Below are 18,460 nucleotides of genomic sequence, written 5' to 3' on the forward strand. Positions count from 1 at the left end.
TCTCTTTCTTTCTCTCTTTTCTCTCTCTCTCTCTCTCTTTCTTTGCGACTCGTTTCTCGTTCCGCCATGCGCTATCTCGCGTGCGCCGCGGACCTCGACAACCCTTCTTATCCTGCTCCAGCGCCAGCCCCAGTCCCTTCTCCACTTGTCCTTCTCTGTCTCTCCCTTGGACCCTTCTCCTCCTTCGCTTTCCTGGCGTTTTTCTCTTTGTTTTTGGCTTAGAAGTTAGGAACACCCGCGTTACTTGCGGGCCAACGGAGAGAAAAGCAGGGATTGGAGGTCGAGATCCCTTTTTTTGGAGCTCTGTAATGAGAAAAGCCGGGAGCTTTTTTAGGTTTTCTTGATCCTGTGTTTCGCCATGGCTGGGAGTAACGAGGTCAACGCTAATGAATCGAAGGTGCTGACCTTTTTCCTTTTCTTTTTTTCTGGTTTGATTATTTGAGTTTTTGGTCTGAATTTAGGGCTTTTCATTTCAGAGATTTTGATTATTTTTTTTAATTTATTTTTGGCGTGGTTTGGGGTGATTTGAATCTTTGAGGGTTTTCATGCAATCGAGTTGCTGTTTTTGGGGTTGAGTGAACAAAGATGTGATTTTTTTGGGAAAAAAAATTTTGTTTTTCTATTGGGATATGATGATGCCTTTGACTCTGATTTGTGAGCAATTTGCTCGGATTTTATTTTAGGGTTTTAATTCTCAATCGGAAACCAAAATTAGGGCTTGAATCCCTACTGAATCTGATCTCTTGATGCCCTAATCCCTTTCGATTTTGTGAATTCTCAATAAAACAAACACCTTTGCATCTGATTCCTTTCCATCTCCTTAAAATTTCCCCCTCAAATTACAGAAACAAATCAATTCAATCAGAAACAAGTACTTGATCCCCATTTGATAACAAATCATATCTGTGATCTTATTATGCATTTGATTATTAATCTCATTCTTATTGTTTTGTTGTTTGATTTCATTGTTCATTGATGCAATGATTTGTATTTATAGTTTACTGAATTTGAGCTGAAATTAAACACAGATGGCTGTGCCTTTGAACACATGGGTGCTAATCTCCAACTTTAAACTTGCTTACAACATGCTTCGCCGTCCTGACGGTACCTTTAATCGGCATCTTGCCGAGTTCCTCGACCGGAAAGTCCAAGCTAATGCCACCCCTGTCAATGGTGTCCTCTCCTTTGATCAACTTATTGATCGATCCACCAATCTCCTTGTTCGTATTTACCGGCCGACCCCTATCCCCGATACTGAAGACCCTCAAACATCCCCTTCCCCTGCAACCTCCTCCATATTCTCCAGCCTCATTAGCTGTCCTTCTCCGGACCCGTTCCCTGTAATCATATTCTTTCACGGTGGCAGTTTCGCTCACTCATCTGCCAACACTGCTATCTATGATTCACTCTGTCGACGTTTTGTCACTCTTTGCAATGCGGTCGTTGTCTCTGTCAATTACCGTCGCTCACCTGAGTATAGATACCCTTGTGCGTATGACGATGGTTTTACTGCACTTAAGTGGGCTTGTGCTCAACCTTGGCTTCACTCCGGCAAGGATTCAAAGCTCAGGGTTTTCCTGTCTGGGGATAGCTCCGGTGGAAACATTGCACATCATGTTGCTGTACAGGCCATTGAGTCTGGCATTACTATCTCCGGCAACATTCTTCTCAACCCGATGTTCGGTGGACAGGCTCGAACAGAGTCAGAGGAGAGACTAGATGGGAAATACTTCGTCACACTGCAAGACCGGGATTGGTATTGGAAAGCATTCCTTCCCGAAGGGGCAGATCGAGACCACCCGGCCAGCAATCCATTTGGCCCCAATGGTATTGATCTCAGAGGGCTTCCCTACCCAAAAAGCCTTGTTGTCATTGCTGGTTTGGATCTCATTCAGGACTGGCAACTAGCCTTTGTCGAAGGGCTGAAGAAAGCCGATCAAGATGTGAAGCTCGTCTATCGCGAGCAAGCCACCATCGGCTTCTACTTACTGCCCAACACTGACCATTTTCATGAAGTCATGGAGGAGATCAAGTGCTTTGTGAGTTCAAACTGTTGATAAAACACAGAACTCTTCGCCATTTCATACTCACACACATATATATCTCTATATATATCTATATATATTTATATATAATACATATAGACATAGATATCGGTAGCTCGACATCTTGCCGCTGTTGCTGCTGCTATTTCTGCTGCTCTAGCCTGGAAAACTTTGTGCAAAACCAAAGCTCCATATCTTGACACAACCGGTTGCTTTTTACTGCACATTGTTTGTTTTTCGATTTGAATTTGAATTGAATCGAATTGAATCCATGCATGACTCGAGTCTGTTGTCGTAGAAGCAGCCGAGTTTCTGCTTCATTTCTACTGACAAGTTACTCCAGGTGATATAATCTGATGATCCTGTCTCCTGGCTAATGTTTGTAATAGCTCTAATTACAGCAACATGGCAAACAACCATGATGTATTTTGTTGTGAACTATATAATATATATATCTACATAATGTTGTAACACTTGTTTGAATTTCTTAGTAATGAACATAAGAAGGTTTTCCCTTTTGTTTTGAATTGATAGTTTGTCGGATTTTTTATGTTTAAAGGCAGTATTAATCCCTTGAAACATCCAGTATTTTAGTCGACATGATATATCATGTAATTATTAATTGTTCTTGTTCGCTTCAATAGGTATCATTGTATGTTTTTGTGCCTTTTGATTGAATGATTTTCTGTTGATTTTATTTCAGTCTTTTCATTATTTATGAAGAAAAAAAGGAACTATTAATGTATGGATTAAAAGTAGGTTTGAAACAATGTTTGATGAAGTTTATTAGGAATTAATATCAAATCAAATATAATGAGAAGAGATGCTGACATGATATATCAAAGTCTTTTGAAGTAGGTGATGTTACTTTAAGTTCTGAAGTAGTTGGTCCACATCAAGCTCTTGTATGCTATTATATATTATATATAAAGAAAACAAATTAAAACAACATTCAATTGAACAAAAATTAAATAAGAGAAAAGCCAACGATATCTTAGCCTACAAGCATCGAGTCCGCTCCACAAGGGCAGAAATCAAGAGTTGAATCTTCGTCCTACATATAGGGCAAAAATCAAGAGTTATATTTTTGCCCACTGTTTGACGAAGATCAAGAGTCGGATTTTTATTATGTCTATTGTGTATGGGCAAAAATCAGTAGTTGAATTTTCGTCAATTACATGACGAAGATCAAGAGTTGAATCTTCACCCATTGCATGACAAAGATCAAAAGTCAAATCTTCATCAAGTCTATTGCATGGCGAAAATTAAGAGTTGAATCTTCATAGAGTCTATTTTGTATGGGCAAAAATCATGAGTTGAATCTTCGCCCATTGCATGACGAAGATCAAGAGTCAAATCTTCATCTTGCAATGTAAGAATATATACGGTATATTTAAAAAAGCTTGGAGTGTAAGAATGTGTGATATATTTAAAAAAATATGCAAGTTTATCATATTTGCCCAGTTAAAAAAATAAATAAATAAAAACAAGGAGTGGCAAAATATAAAACAAAGGAGAGTCATTCTATATCAAAAGCCTCACAATATATATATATATATATAAGTAGTAAAAATACATATATTTTGCCATCATCCACCCACTCAAATGAGCATGAAGCTTGACATTTGGGGTTAAATAAATGGTAGCACTTTGGTCCACTTTTATTTCTAGGCAACCTTCTTGTTCTCTTTTGGATGTATTCAAATGCTCCAAGTGCATGCATTTTTTTTATTCCTTTCTTTTATTTATTTATTTAATCCATTTGTAGTTTGTCCTATATACAAAGAAATTTTCAATTATTATAAATTCTTTTAATGCATAAAATGAGTATTTGATAATTAAGAAATTCTCTAAAGAAAATGACAAAAATTAGTTTAATTAGGATGAACCTTTTTAAGTACAAACTACAATTATAGTTTTTTTTATAAATCCATATGTGTGTATATATATATATATATTTATATAATTAAGTCACAAACAAACAAAAAGTAATCATTTTTTATTTTAAAAATTACATTATAAATAAGATTCGAACTCTAGATATTTAAATAAGGAAAGGAATTAAATACTAACCCCTACTTTAAAATGGCTAATAAAAATTGCACATATAATGACAAGTTTTTTAAATAATAAATTTTTGTTTAAAATAAAAATAACTATATATATATATATATATATTGAAAACTTGGCAATGAATGGGACATGAGATTCCTTCTTTGTTGCTCAATTGACTTTCAAGTTCTATCTTTTAAGATAATGGTGTGAAGAGGAACATAGTTTAATGAGAAGGTAAGCACAATGGTGCTTTGCATTGTAGTAGTGTGCCTTATTATTTATATTAATTAAGACAAAAGATGGCAATGTGGAGCCAAAGGGCATAAACCTTTATAAAGGACTAATTTAAGTCCTTAGCAAAGGTATATATATATATATATATATATATGCTAGGCCGGCTCATTACACACTAAGGAACATCCACCCACTTGTAAGTTTTCTAGGTTGACTTAATTACTATTAGGGTTTTTCTTGTGGTTTGTTGTCTAATGAAGTGAGAATTTTCTTTTCTATGTATATTTTTAGGGTTTGTCTTGATCAGTATTAGGTTGACTGCTTAAGTATTATTAGGGTTTGTCTTGTGGTTTGTTTTCCACCCATTTTTTTGTTTTTTTTAGTTTAGATGTTGAGTTGTGAATATATATATATATATATATATATTTCATTAATATGGGTGGCAAGCATGCTGACAAATAATATTAAAAAAAAAGCATAGCACTAATCAACTGTGTTTACTTAAATTTTTAAGTTTTATTAGCCATTGTAAGGCAAAGTTTTTATTGGTTTGTGAATATGGTACAATAATTTCAATTTATTTTAAATTTTATAAGTAAAAAAAAACAATGATATATTGAAAGTAATTTTCTTTGACCAATTTGAGGTTGCTTCCAATTCAAGATTATGTAGTTACAAACTTATTCTATAATTTTCAAAAAATGCATTTTGTTCGAATATGTTTTTAAGCGAAGAATAATCAGAAAAACATATTTTAATTTGATCAAATGAACATAGACGCCGTAAAAATTGTGGTTTTTCCTTCATATAAACTTGAACTTTCATTAAGCCACTTCGGACTTTCTCTATTAATAATATGATAAGTACCATTGAATTTGGCTAAGGCATTCAACTTTTACAGTCCAGTGCCACTTAAAATAGATATTCCGCTATTGATATTATTGTCTGAGGGGTAAATTTTGATAGAGCATCAAACTATGGTACCTTTTCATTATGGGTCTAAACTTCAATTTGAATTAAAATGATTATTCAACTTCAATTTTGTTTCACTGGAGGATCATCGGACAAATTCCAGTCTATTTTTGATGATGTAATATCAGAAATTCTCTATCAGCAAATGAGATAGAATTATTAGCTGAACAGACAGGGTGTCATATATATAATGACAGCGAATTTTTGATATATACATCATAAAAAAATAGGCTAAAATCTCTCAAGTGACCGCTCGGTGAAACAAAATTGAAACTGGATAACAATTTTAATCCAAATTAAAGTTTAGACCCCAAAATAAAAAAAAAAGACATAGTTTGGTGCTCTATAACAAAAAATTACCCATTTTCTGAGTGCTAATATTATCTTTATCTATTGTTTATTTATTATCAAACATTTGATTCGCCCCATTTTTACTGTCAATGGAATTTGTGACTTTTTCCTACTTAATTTTATTTATATGTCATATTAAATCTTATTTGTTTATTCCTCCTCAACCTATTTTTATAAAAATAATAATAAGAAGAAGAATAAAGAGGGAAAGAATACTAGTGACTCTTAAATAGTAACTAAAAACCAACTCTTTTTGCACCATAGCCACTAGTTTCCTACTTGATATGTATACTTATATATAAATATATATAAGATTGTGTAGGTGGGTAGGTGGACAAAAGAAATAATGGAAAGGAAAAAGACAAAATTGATTGATTATGTGGGGATGATTATTTATTTATTTATTTTATTTATTAGCATCTTATATAAAATATAGATATTTTCTTGTTTTTGGTCCCCTCAATTTATTTATTTTATTTATCACCCTCTCATTTTTATTTTCTCTCTTCAAAGTATATTTCACATAAGATTTGAGAGTTATTTATTTAATATAATCATGGTAAATAATAATCATAAAACATTTTATTTTGTTAATAATTTATTAGTAAAATATTATACAATTATTTTTTTTTTTTGTATGAAGAGATTTTAAAAAAATTACTTTATTTTATCTTAATATTCAGCTAGTTTTATTTTCATGTAAAAATCTAAAATTTTGAGGAAATTGGTGGAGAACCATTCTTATCTTCTCTCTATTATTATTTTATTTTATTTATAAAATTAAATTGTGTTGTAAACGTTTTTCTTTATGATAAATATTACTTTAGTGTGAAAATTTAAAAAGAAAGAAAAAGCGTTTTAAACATATTACAATATATAAATACATAATATTAATGTTGATTATTTAGTTATTAGTTATATATTTTCAAAGATGCAAACTAATTTACAAATTTTATAAAAATAAAGATTGACCTTAAAATTTTCTTTTCTATCTTGAAACATAAATGCAGAGAGGAAAGTAAATAACAATTTGATCTTTCAATAAAATCTTTTAATTGATTTTTAAATCATAAAAATTTATACATAAATAAAATTAATTTATAAAAAAAACACAAAACAAAAAAAAATTACAAAAACGATAGAGCATAATCTTATGAATAAACAAATAAACAAAATTTTGACTAACAGCATCACTGATTTGGTTCTTTCAAAAATAAACAAATAAATAAATAAATAAATAAAATTATAAAAAACAACCTAAAAATAATAAGAGGAAAACATAGACACAAATTTTGACTAATAAACCAAGTAATGAATCACTTGTGAAACAATTTCATATTTTCATACAATTAAAAATTATATTTTAAATTTTTTTATTGAATAAATATGAATAAATCATACATCAAAGACAGGAAAAAGCACACGGAAAAAACTGAATCCTATAATATCTATGTCATTCACCTACATGACTATATATATTTGAGATTTAAACTCATCTTCCATAAACAGTTCTGGGGTCATACTTGCACTTCACAGACCCTAATTAAAATTTAGTATAATCATCAAAATAGTCTCTGTACTTTTCTCTCTCTTCTCTTTTGATCCCTCTACTCAGAAATGCTCCTGACTAGTCCCTTTATTTTTGAAAATATCCCCGTTTAGTTAAAAATGCTACCAACTAGTCCCTCTACTTTTAAAAATGTGACCACTTAGTCTCTCTAGTTTGATCATTTTTAAAAATAGAAGGACTAGTTTGAAACATTTTTAACTAAGTAGATATATTTTTAAAAATAGAGATATTAATTGAAAACATTTTGAGTAAAAAGACTAAAAAAAACAAAGAAAAAAATAGAGGGATCAATTAAGGTATTATACCTTAAAATTTTAACACAATAAATGGACAGGGAATCTTTAGACCAGAGGATAAGACAAATGAGAAGATAAATTTATATTATTAAAAAAAGGCTGTTTTACATATAGGCCCCCACAGTCACAGACACTCAAAATCACACACATAACCTTTGTTCAACTTCTTTTATGTGTGACAGATGAAAAATAAATGAATGCCTTTGTGAACATCTCTGAACATTTAATATTTTTATTACATGGAATACATTTATTTATAAGGTACAACTTACTGTTAATTTATTAACATTTATAAAAGAAATTTATATCTTGATATTTTTATATCTATATATATACACACAAGAAAATTTTCAAAGGCATTTAAGTAGTTCAGTAATTTATTACAATAACACATGGTGTACACATGCAAGAGTCTTAATTTTCCAGGAATAGATATGAAATAAAAAACAATACAAGGGTATATATATAATTTCCTTTTTTTCTTTGCAAAAGCATCTATATAAAAATCCATAAAACCAGGACTGATAGAACATAAGAAACAAGAATTCAACAAGTGATAAATCGGAAGAGCAAGTGCACACAAGTAAAAATAAATAAATTGTTGATAGATACTCTCAACGATTCTAAATACATGTCGTTTAAAGATGTTGCACAAGAATTAAGAATTGCATTAAATTATCTAAATTTTAACATAAAAATAACAAAATTACTAAACTATCATTTTCTTAAAATCATATATTTTTTTGAGATTATAAATATTACTCTCTTTATTTAAACTCCCTCTGTTCTTTTTTAGTTGTCACATTTAACTAATTCACACCGATTAAAAAAAATTAGTTAAAATTAATTGATTACCTATATTTTATAAAAAAAAATCCATTACTTTCCAAAATTACCCCTATTTAAAATCTCACTAGTAGAGAATATAATTTAATGCTTAGTTGATTTTAATTTATTGAAAATTGTACAAGTACATTAAATAATATGATAAATTTAAAAAAATTATTTAATGCTGCACAGTTTCTAATATGACAAGTAAAAAAAAATAGAAAAGAGCTCCAAAACATGACAACCAAAAAGGAACGGAGGGAATATAACTTAAAAAATTGGAAATGGGTAAAATTAGAAAAAATAAATAAATATTGCCTTGATATTGTAAAACGACAATTATTTTAGAATAATTTTTTTTTTCTTAAAATGACATGTATTTTGGAAGGAAGGGAATAATTTTTTTTATTAAAAAAAAGTGAAGAATAGAACAAGAACACAATGAAGTAGGAATTCAACATGTGAAAAAGCATTTAGTAGTCAAAGAAAGAACAAATGATAAAGCAACCATCCAACATATTATTTAAAAGAAAAGGAACTGTTGGTGTACCTGCAGAGTTCTGGGAAGCCATGTGGAGTGTGCATGTGGTAGATTGACCAGCAATCTTTGAAGTTCATACCTGGTGAAGAACATACCAAGTGTAGGCATTACTCTTCAAAAACATAAACAAAAACTGGAAAAAAAAATAAAGGTTTAAAAATGAAAGCATTTACAAAAAATTAATGACTTTGATCCTGACCTGCATACATGTAACATGCTGATAAAACTCAATGTTCATTTTCATCTTTATTTTATGAACAAAGCAGAGGGCAAATAATGGCTTTAAAAATTATATATCATTCACAGAAGCAATTTCAGTAGAGACATCATTGATGGAGATTTTGGAATTGCATATTAACTGCCAACTGCTCACTGTTGGCAGCAACCATGTGAGACTGTCAACTTGTTGAATGGATGATGGTTGATGATTCCTGTAGAGATCTCTGTCTTTGTTTTTGCACAAACAAATGATGAAATAAAATAATGGTTGATGTGTTTATACTTCAAGGACCTTCACAATCAATTTAGCTCAAGTGTCTGCAAAACAATTTATGGTTGTCACAGTGAGTATTAAATGAATAAGGCCAAGTTATTTGAACAAGTTTGCTTTTAAAAATAAACAGATTTAATAAACTAATCGTTGCACAATTAAATTTTAAAGTGAATCCGAAGGAAAAAAAAATGCCTGCATATGACAAAACCACGCAGTTAAATAAGAACCGCGTGGCAATAAAGATACATCTGCATTGTCATGTGTCACGCATTGAAAGGGTTTGGTGCAAAAGGATTCACTAAATCTACTGGTTTTACCTTCAATAATACATCTGAGAACTGAATATGAACTTAAGCAGAGAATCAATGGTCTTAATTGGCTCTATGTGAATCCTTATTACAAATTTCCAATTTCATGGATCGTCAAAATAGAAATTATTTTATTCTAACTGTAGCTGCATTACTGCAAATCATGCAACAGCTTCTCTTCACAAGAGTGCATGTAACATCCATATCACACGAGGAATTTGCAGAACAAGCAGATTTCATCAGTTTATCACATGCTCATCAGGACCCATTTATTCATTTCTAATAAACATCAAATAATCAATTTGCCAAAATAATCAATATGGCTCTTTCGATTGAGCCAGATTTCAAAAGCCTCTACCACCACATAATGTTGAGTTGAGCTGATGTCAGGTGCAATAAAATTGATAATTGAACACAATCACTCGACATAAAATGTAAAGAACCTCATGATTGATAGAGACTAATCTTCAGATAACTATCTGCTATCACCATCGGTCCCAGAGAGAATTTTCATGGCCTTGGTATTTACCATCTTACCAGTAACTACAAAACAAATTGAGAAAAATGCAATAAGGCATATGATCCCAAAGTGAAAACTTGAACTACTACATATAAAGCCAAATGAGAGCCACTGATGAGGATAACAGTAGAGTTTGCTTAAATGACTTTATAATCATTTGAAAAATAACCACCCAAAAGAACAGATTATTAGATTGCTGAGTTCAGACCAATACGGTGAAGACTTCCATGTGATTTAGTGTTCAAGCTGATACAGACAGTTGATTTACAACTATGAATAATACACTCTACCAACTTCATTAAAGAGTTACGGATTTTTACAAATAATCTCCTGAAAATGTTCTAATTGCAAATAAACACCAGACTTTGAATAATAACTCAAACATTAGTTTACAAATTTCACTATCATTACCTTTCAGTGAAAATTACATGAAGAGTCCACCTAACAAATTTTGAGCCACTAGAGGTCATTGGTCCATTACAAATGACCACTTTCCCTTTTTTCTTTTTTTGCCAGAAGCATAGGTTATGTCAAATCTTATATAATGACTCCAGCATACTTCAAATGATTAATGTGTTCATCATTGTATTAGTATTGCTTAGTGATAGGGTCATATCTGCTAGTTTAATTGTCCAATACGATGCCACTTTCTTCTGAAGCATTTAAATACTAGCAACGTTCACAACAAAGGTATTCAACAAGGAAGTCATGGATTCAAATACAAGGTTCAAGTTTGCTACATAATTTAGAATTTTATTAATAGGATATCAAATGAACACGCCAATCAAGTTGCTTGAATTTGGCTTAAAAAGAACTGGTATTTCATAAAATAAGTCAAGCTCAGGTGAGCAGCTTCTTCATGTTAAGCTCAAATATATTGACTTTATTTTCAATTTTAATATATATACTTATACACAAAAGCCAGTAGGCACGCAGTCAGAAAGGCATTCAATAAGCAGGTCATGGATTCAAATATGAAGTTCAAGTTTGTTCCAGGAGTTAGAATTAATAGGATGCAAATAAACAAGCCAATCGAGCTGCTTGAATTTGGCTTAAAACACCCAATATTTCATAAAATAAGTCAAGCTCAAGTAAGCATTGCTTCTTCATGTTAGGCTAAAATATATTGACTTTACTTCTAATATTTAATATATATGTAGAAGTCAATAGGCATAGAGTAGATAGACATAAGCAGTGGTTTCAGTTCTGTGATCATTGTTATTTCTAGAAGTTCAATTTCAACTACAAAGTAAGGCAGATTATCGGCCAAGGGTATTTCAAAATATATACATATATATAGAGAGAGAGTCCAAAGGTCCATATCCAATACTACTAATTAGAAGTTGTCTAACGGTTGCGGTTTTGTGTTTTCTTGAATTTTAGGACCAAGGTATTTTGCTCTTTTATGTTTTCAGCCAGCAAGAATGTGTAAAATGATCTAATGTCTTTGGTTTTTAATTTACTCTTTAAGTCAGGATTGATTGAAAAGTCTAGAAGTTTAGATAGTTCCATTTGTTATGTTAATTGCCACATCTATTTGTTATCAAACTTTTCTTGGAAAAAAGTCCTAATACCTGTAAAAGAGAGCTGGATTTTTTCAAATAAAATCAGTAATTTCGATGAACAAGGTCATTTTCTAGCTTAATGCCACTTTTGAGTTTGTGATTACCTTATTCTAAGCGTCATTGTTTAGAAAGTCAGGATGTGATTGCAAGGTTATCATGCACCACAAGCATATTATTTAATACATGACATAACTTATCCCACAAACCCACTGTTCTTGAGCAAACTCATGTTCAGCTTGAAGGTTACCCTGCTTTAGTGCAAAATATAGCTTATGCAAAGTGCCGCTCGATTGCTAACGGATGATCAGTGTGCTTTGTTCTCAATTTTATGTTGGCGTATATGGCGCCACCGAAATGAGGTGCTGTGGAGGGGCAAATTTGTGCAGCTTACTGTTTTGACGAATTCCGCATATCATTTCTTACATCATTGGCAGGAGGAGCAATGGGCAAGGGTCGCATCGGATGTGCATATTGTCCCTCATGGGGCTGCAATAGTGTGGTCTCCTCTTCCTTCAGGTTGGCTAAAGATGAACACTGATGCTGCTGTCTCAGCTATTGGGGGACACGCGGGGTTGGCTTGGATTCTACGAAGGCCGGACTTGTCGGTGGTTGCCGCGGCAGCTATTCCTATTGCTAGGGTGTTAAATGTCGAGCTGGCGGAGGCCTTAACCATTCGGGAGGCTCTCTCTTGGTTGAAGGATAATCATTTTAGTAATGTTTATTTAGAATCAGATGCACAACAGGTCATGGTCATCACAGCGATTCACAATTCAGAACTTGTCCATTCTGAGTTGGGTTTGATTGCTTCTGATTGTATGTGTCTTTTCTTTCTTCTTTGGCAAATGTTAGTTGCGTGTTTGTCCGGTGATCAGCAAACATGGTGGCGGATGCGTTAGCAAAAGCTGCTTGTTCTTTGTCTGATCGCATGCTTTGGGAGAATAGCACTCCCCCTATGTTATCTTCTTTTTTTAATGAGTAATCCAGGTGTTGATCTCAAAAAAAAAAAAAGTGCCGCTCGATTGAAGTAAGACCTATAGAGCTTGAATTTACAATCCCAACTCAGCACTGCACTTGACAAGCTCATTGAATTTCCAGTTAAACTTTAGGCAAGGCCAGGAAACTCAACTATTTTACACCCTACTTATCAATATAAATATAAAGAATCACTTCCAGACCCATGTCTCATGTACAGCATTTACAATAAACCCCAGTAGTAAGCACCAACAGGAAAATTTGGTGTGACATTATGCATGGGCCTGCTGTAATCAAATTTGGGCTCCCACCATTGCCAGAACTCTAAGAATTTGAACATTATTTAGCTTATTCCAAGTTCCATTCACCAAATGCAAGCTCAGTTGTTCTCATGCACAGCACATTCTAGATGGTAAAATAATCACCTCACAGTGTTTTCTCATGTCTGAACAATTTGTTCCATTTTTTATTTATTTCTCATTTGTGCATAAAAGATGCAATATGATAGAGAAAACTATATTGTCTGTTCTAAATAAAATTTTTCCTTTCTTGCACAGCCAAAGTCCACTAGGTCGCTATCTTAAAATGACTAAAATGCCCTTATCAAGTTAAAATGACCAAAATGTCTTTATTTTCTTAATGACCATAATATCTTTATCATATTAAAATTATCAAAATACCCTTAACTTACTAAAATTTCCTTGCATTGTTAACTTTTCACCTTTGACTGAAATATATAGTGTGGTCATTTTTATTATCATTTTCATCGTTTAATAAAAATGCAAATGATTTTTAGTTATATCTTTTTAATTTTAAAATGTTATTTACTTATTTAGTTAGCTATTAATTTATTTTATGTTTTACACAATGTATTGCCAAAAATTGCATGTATGTACATATTTCACATATTAAATATGTTATATTCCTAAGTATCCATCTAACAAGCCAAACAACTTAATATAACGCATGGTCAATATCCTAATGCGAACAAAACAACTCAATCTAGCATAGTCATCAAAGTAATCCACATCAAGCATGTGAATCTATAGTGGAATGTCAAATTCCACGAACCACACATGACCTTAAATCAAAGATGATCCCATATTCCATCACTCCAAACATCAGCTTTGTTTCTTCCCTTATATTCAAACCTTTTCCCCTTTCCTTCTTCCCATAGATAAAAAAATTTCTCCCTCATTCAAATTATTGTCTTATAAGACTTGGACTTTTTATATCTCTAGTTAAAGCTAAACCATAGTCAAGTATGGGATGGAATTTTACCAGATGGTTGGGAGGCATCTGAAATAAAGGCAAAGATTTTTAGGGAGTTTCACGCCAGCAGAAACAATATATTTATTATTTCCCTTCATACAAAAAGATACATTTTTCAAAATGGACCACGCATTCTTACAAATAGCCATAACCCAACAAAGATGGTTCCTTTCTCCCCCCACCAAGAGGGAGATTGAGGACAATCCCCTAGTTTTTTTTCTCTTAGGTTCCTATGATACTTATTCATGATTTTAATGAAGGTTTCAGACCAAAGACGTGAGCATGATCAAATTTTGTTAGGTAGTGGCCAAAATCAAAAGGTAATGATCAAAGCAGTTTAATTTAGACCAAAATTTGTAACAACCTTTATAATCATAAGCATATGATACAGACTGTCTGAAATTATCAAAGGGTGTTTGCCGAATCTTCTAGGAAGTTTTGAAGTACTAGCTAGCTATCTAGGTGTTTGATGATTAATCAACAGTGTTAATTAGCTGCATAAAAAAAAAAGACAGGGTGGCTATGACGCATGAATTGGCCAATTTAAGTTTGCCATTCAATAAATTTATTTTTACAAGGAACAATACAAACCGAGGCAATATACTTCAAATGAACAACATTGCCAATGTATAGCAAGATCATAAAGAATGTGAAACATTTAGTAAAAATACAGTTATAGGACACTCACTTGGCAAAATTTTATACGAATGAGGAGCTGATTGGTCTAATCAGTCGAGTGAATGGCAATATGCACCAATGAAAATATGCCAATCTTAGTTCATGTTGATTGCAAGGAATTGACAACTTCTGCAGGTGTAACAAAACCATGTTTCCACATCTTCCCAATTACTGTCTCAGCTTCCCACCTCCTTCCAATTTCTGAATATGCCTTATACATAATCAAGTATGTCTTTTTTGTGGGATCGAACCTAAAAAGCTCCATCTCATCCAAAACACCATGCATCTCCTCCCACCGCTTCTCCTTCCCATACATGACCATCTTACAATGGAATAACGACCGACACAACCTCCACCCAGCATACTCCGCTCGCCTGACAAACCCAGCCAACCGGTCAACTGCATTGCACTGGAAGTAGCCCGATATAATTGAATTCATCACCCCAATCGTTGTAACAATAGTGTTCCTCTGAAAAGCCTCAAAAATGAATCTTTCCATAGCCTCCATCAGCCCCTCCTGCGCATAGACCCGGATCAAAAGCACATTGAGCCATGGCCGATAATCCTCCTCTGGTATAAACTTACTCAGAGCCTCGATCTTTTTTACTCGCTCAGGATCATTGCTTTTGCAATAAGCACAAATCATCGCCCGAATCAACTGCACATCCTTATCATTCACATGCTCCCTCACCAACTCATAAACCTGCTCCATCTTCTCAAGGTTTCCTGAATGCGCATATCCCCGAAGCATCAACAAGTGTGTGTGATTGTCCGGCTTCACGGGTCCCTCCTCCATCAACCTATAAGTGCTCTCCATCTTGTCCCACATCCATGCAGTAATATACCCAGCAATGACTGTATTGTAAGTGCTGATATTGGGACTGAGCTCAGACTCTTCAATGGTCCTAAGGACAGCCTCCATGGGAGTCACCATCATAGATCGGCCGAACACCGAAAGGAGAATGTTGTAGGTGACAACGGAGGGCTTACAATCAGGATCAAGCTTGAGATCATCAAAGACGGAGATGGCCTTCTTGGTGAGGCCATTGTACATGTAGGCGGCCATGAGCGCGTTATAAACGGAAGTGGAGATCACGCGACGTTTGCGGGCGTCAGTGAGGAGTTCGGAGGCGAGCTCGGGGTTGTGGTTGCGACCAGCGATGGTGATCGCCTTGGCGTATTCCTCTGGGTGGATCGGGGGAGAGAGGGAGTCGGAATGGTGGCGACGCCAGTCGAAGGCAGCGAGGGCGAGGGAAGGGCGGGAGCGGAGGAGGGAGAGAAGGTGGAGAAATGCGAAGGAGGGGAGGAGAGGGGAGGAGGAGAGGATCTGAGAGGGGTCGGCAGGGTCTGGGAGGGAGAGGAGGCGAGATGTGAGGTCGGAGAGCTGGGATCGGATGGCGTCGGCGTCAGCCTCGGAGGAGGATGGCTTCTCGGTGAGGAGGACGATGCGGCCATGGAGATCGGAGAGGCCATCATCGGAGCAGAAGAAGCGACGAACGGTGGAGGACGAGGACGGGGTGAGGGTTTTGGGGATGGGATGGGGATGGAGGGAGAGAAAAGGGAGGAGAAGCTTCGTGGTGGAGCATCGCCGGAGGAGAAGGAGATGCCTCGCCGGAGCCATGGCGGACTGGCTCTGACGGCGGCGGCGGCGGCGGTGGCGGCGGCGGCGAGCTTTGATGAGGAGAGAAAAGGGTTTTATTGGATTGGTTTCTCTTGCATTGAACTGAAAAATTTGTGTTTAATTGCAGTTACACCCCTACTTTTTTTTTTTTGTTTTTGGTTGTTTAAATCAAAGAAAAACACTTTTAGAAATGGTTTTTTTTTAAAAAAAATTACTGTCTTTCCCTCGTGATATTCAAAAATCCCTAAAATTCCCCTCCAACTTTTGCACAACCCGGGCAACCCTCATGTTATAGTTTAAATTCCCTTTTACCCCTATTGGTCACTTGAAGTGAGTTCATGTTATGAAATATCATTTTTGCCCTTTTAAATGGTGGGAAAAATATCGCCCAATCACATCATGTCCGACCTCTATGCATACAATTGTGCATTTTTTTTTTTGTCTTCCTGCTTGTTTTTTGTCAAACAAAGTTTAGAAGGCTCATTATATCTACTTCTTCTTTTTCTTCTTGTTCTTCTTATTCTATTTCTTCTCGTTGTAAAGTTTTTCTCTTTTATGTTTATATAGTCGTAGAAATTAATTATTGTTTAATTATCCCATTTACCTTTTAAATATATTGTGTTATCATTTACATGTTGCTTTCTCCACTTAAATTATTTTGTTTCTATTTAAATTATTTACTTACCGTTTAAATATTTTTGTTACCATTTAAAACATGTTTAGTTACCGTTTAAACATTTTATGTTTCCGTTTAAAACATTGACCTTTTTCGTTTAAACTGAAGTGTTGGCAGGAATTCGGATTCTGAGAGCGCTCCTGTTCCACCTCATAGTGACCCTGACGGTGTGGTATGCCTTCCTTCCTCGTTAGATCAATCTGAAGTGTTGTCGTTGGATATCGGACAACATTTTCAAGGCATTTTCAACCGTAGATATTGCAATGAAACTGACTAGGCATTGTAAATAAACAATTATTTTAAAAAAATAACTTATTTGAGTGTCAACTTTTGATATTTAAACAAAGATATTGTTGTTTAAACATTTTACTTAAACATTTTGAGAATCAAGAACAGTATTGTAAATAAATAAAAAGTTATCTAGAAACTGTAATAATTTACACTGTGACAATGATATTTAAACAATAACAGAGATATTTAAACAAAGATAATGATTTTTTAAATATGGAGACATTTTTATTTAAACGTTAACTTCAAAAAATAAACATAAAACTAAGAATTTAAATAGAGACAAAGATATTTAAACAAAAACTATGATATGTAAATGATATACAATGTTATTTACACTGTAACTCTATTGTACAATATTATATATCAATCTTTTTTCTCCCCCGTCGACGAATCCCCCTTTTTAGTGATGCCGGCTGCGCTCCCTTCCTTAAGTATACGGGTAACATACTTTAAGCGCAAGTATGGGACATCCGCTTGCGGTAACCGTAGCTTTTTATCGTCGAGCAGCTGTTCAATAAACTGTTTGACGTAGACGGCGCAGTAGACACTTCCTTGTTTCTGCCTTACGATGTCAGTGTCGTGAACAAGGGGGTAGGCTAGAGTCACCGATTCGTCGAGGTCCATATCGACACAATAGTCGAATAGTCTCCGCTGTCGAGATTTAAAATTTGATGTTAGAATCCCGACTAAAAGAGCAATATTTATAAAACTCTAGTTATCAAATCACTTACCATCTCTCTGGCGTCTCTGTAGCATCGCCCATTAACTAGGTTGACCACCATAATCACAAGCCTGCGACAATAACCATATATTAAACAGTATTCAGACAAATTTAAGCGGAAAGTAACTTTTTTTAAACGGTAAACTAAATTCTTAAACGGAGACATAAAGATTTAAACAGAAAACTCACATTTTAAACAGAAACAATAATTGTTAAACAAATAAATCAAATGTTTAAATACAATACCATTACTTAAACGAAAACCTCATTTTAAAACTGCAACCGTATCAACGTAAAAGGAAAACTTACATTGTAAACATTACACAGCATAACAATCGAAAAATCTCTTTCGAACATGTACACAGACGAAAATGAAAACCAAAACAAAACCCTAGGCGATAAATCTCTCTGCAGACTTCAATATCATTCAATAAAAACAGAACCACAAAAC

General features: G+C 33.9%; 2 protein-coding genes across 3 annotated transcripts; one reads left to right on the plus strand and one right to left on the minus strand.

Moving 5' to 3' along the window:
• Positions 1-352: 352 nt before the first annotated feature.
• On the plus strand, positions 353-2,572 carry LOC120273992 (gibberellin receptor GID1C-like). Its single transcript, XM_039280740.1, has 2 exons — positions 353-397; positions 1,029-2,572. The coding sequence occupies exons 1-2, from the start codon at positions 359-361 to the stop codon at positions 2,055-2,057; spliced, it is 1,068 nt and encodes a 355-aa protein (XP_039136674.1). The 5' UTR covers positions 353-358; the 3' UTR covers positions 2,058-2,572.
• A 6,232-nt stretch (positions 2,573-8,804) lies between these two features.
• LOC120274086 (pentatricopeptide repeat-containing protein At2g30780-like) lies at positions 8,805-16,395 on the minus strand. Of its 2 annotated transcripts, XM_039280837.1 has the most exons (4): positions 14,711-16,395; positions 10,137-10,236; positions 9,092-9,429; positions 8,805-8,971 (listed from the first exon to the last, which is right to left on the minus strand). In XM_039280837.1, the coding sequence occupies exon 1, from the start codon at positions 16,319-16,321 to the stop codon at positions 14,801-14,803; it is 1,521 nt and encodes a 506-aa protein (XP_039136771.1). In that variant the 5' UTR covers positions 16,322-16,395; the 3' UTR covers positions 8,805-8,971; positions 9,092-9,429; positions 10,137-10,236; positions 14,711-14,800. The 2 variants fall into 2 exon arrangements, with proteins under 2 accessions (XP_039136771.1, XP_039136772.1); XM_039280838.1 differs by lacking the exon at positions 10,137-10,236.
• Positions 16,396-18,460: the final 2,065 nt, after the last annotated feature.

This window comes from Dioscorea cayenensis, chromosome 12 (assembly GCF_009730915.1).
Source record: "Dioscorea cayenensis subsp. rotundata cultivar TDr96_F1 chromosome 12, TDr96_F1_v2_PseudoChromosome.rev07_lg8_w22 25.fasta, whole genome shotgun sequence".
NCBI lineage: Eukaryota > Viridiplantae > Streptophyta > Magnoliopsida > Dioscoreales > Dioscoreaceae > Dioscorea > Dioscorea cayenensis.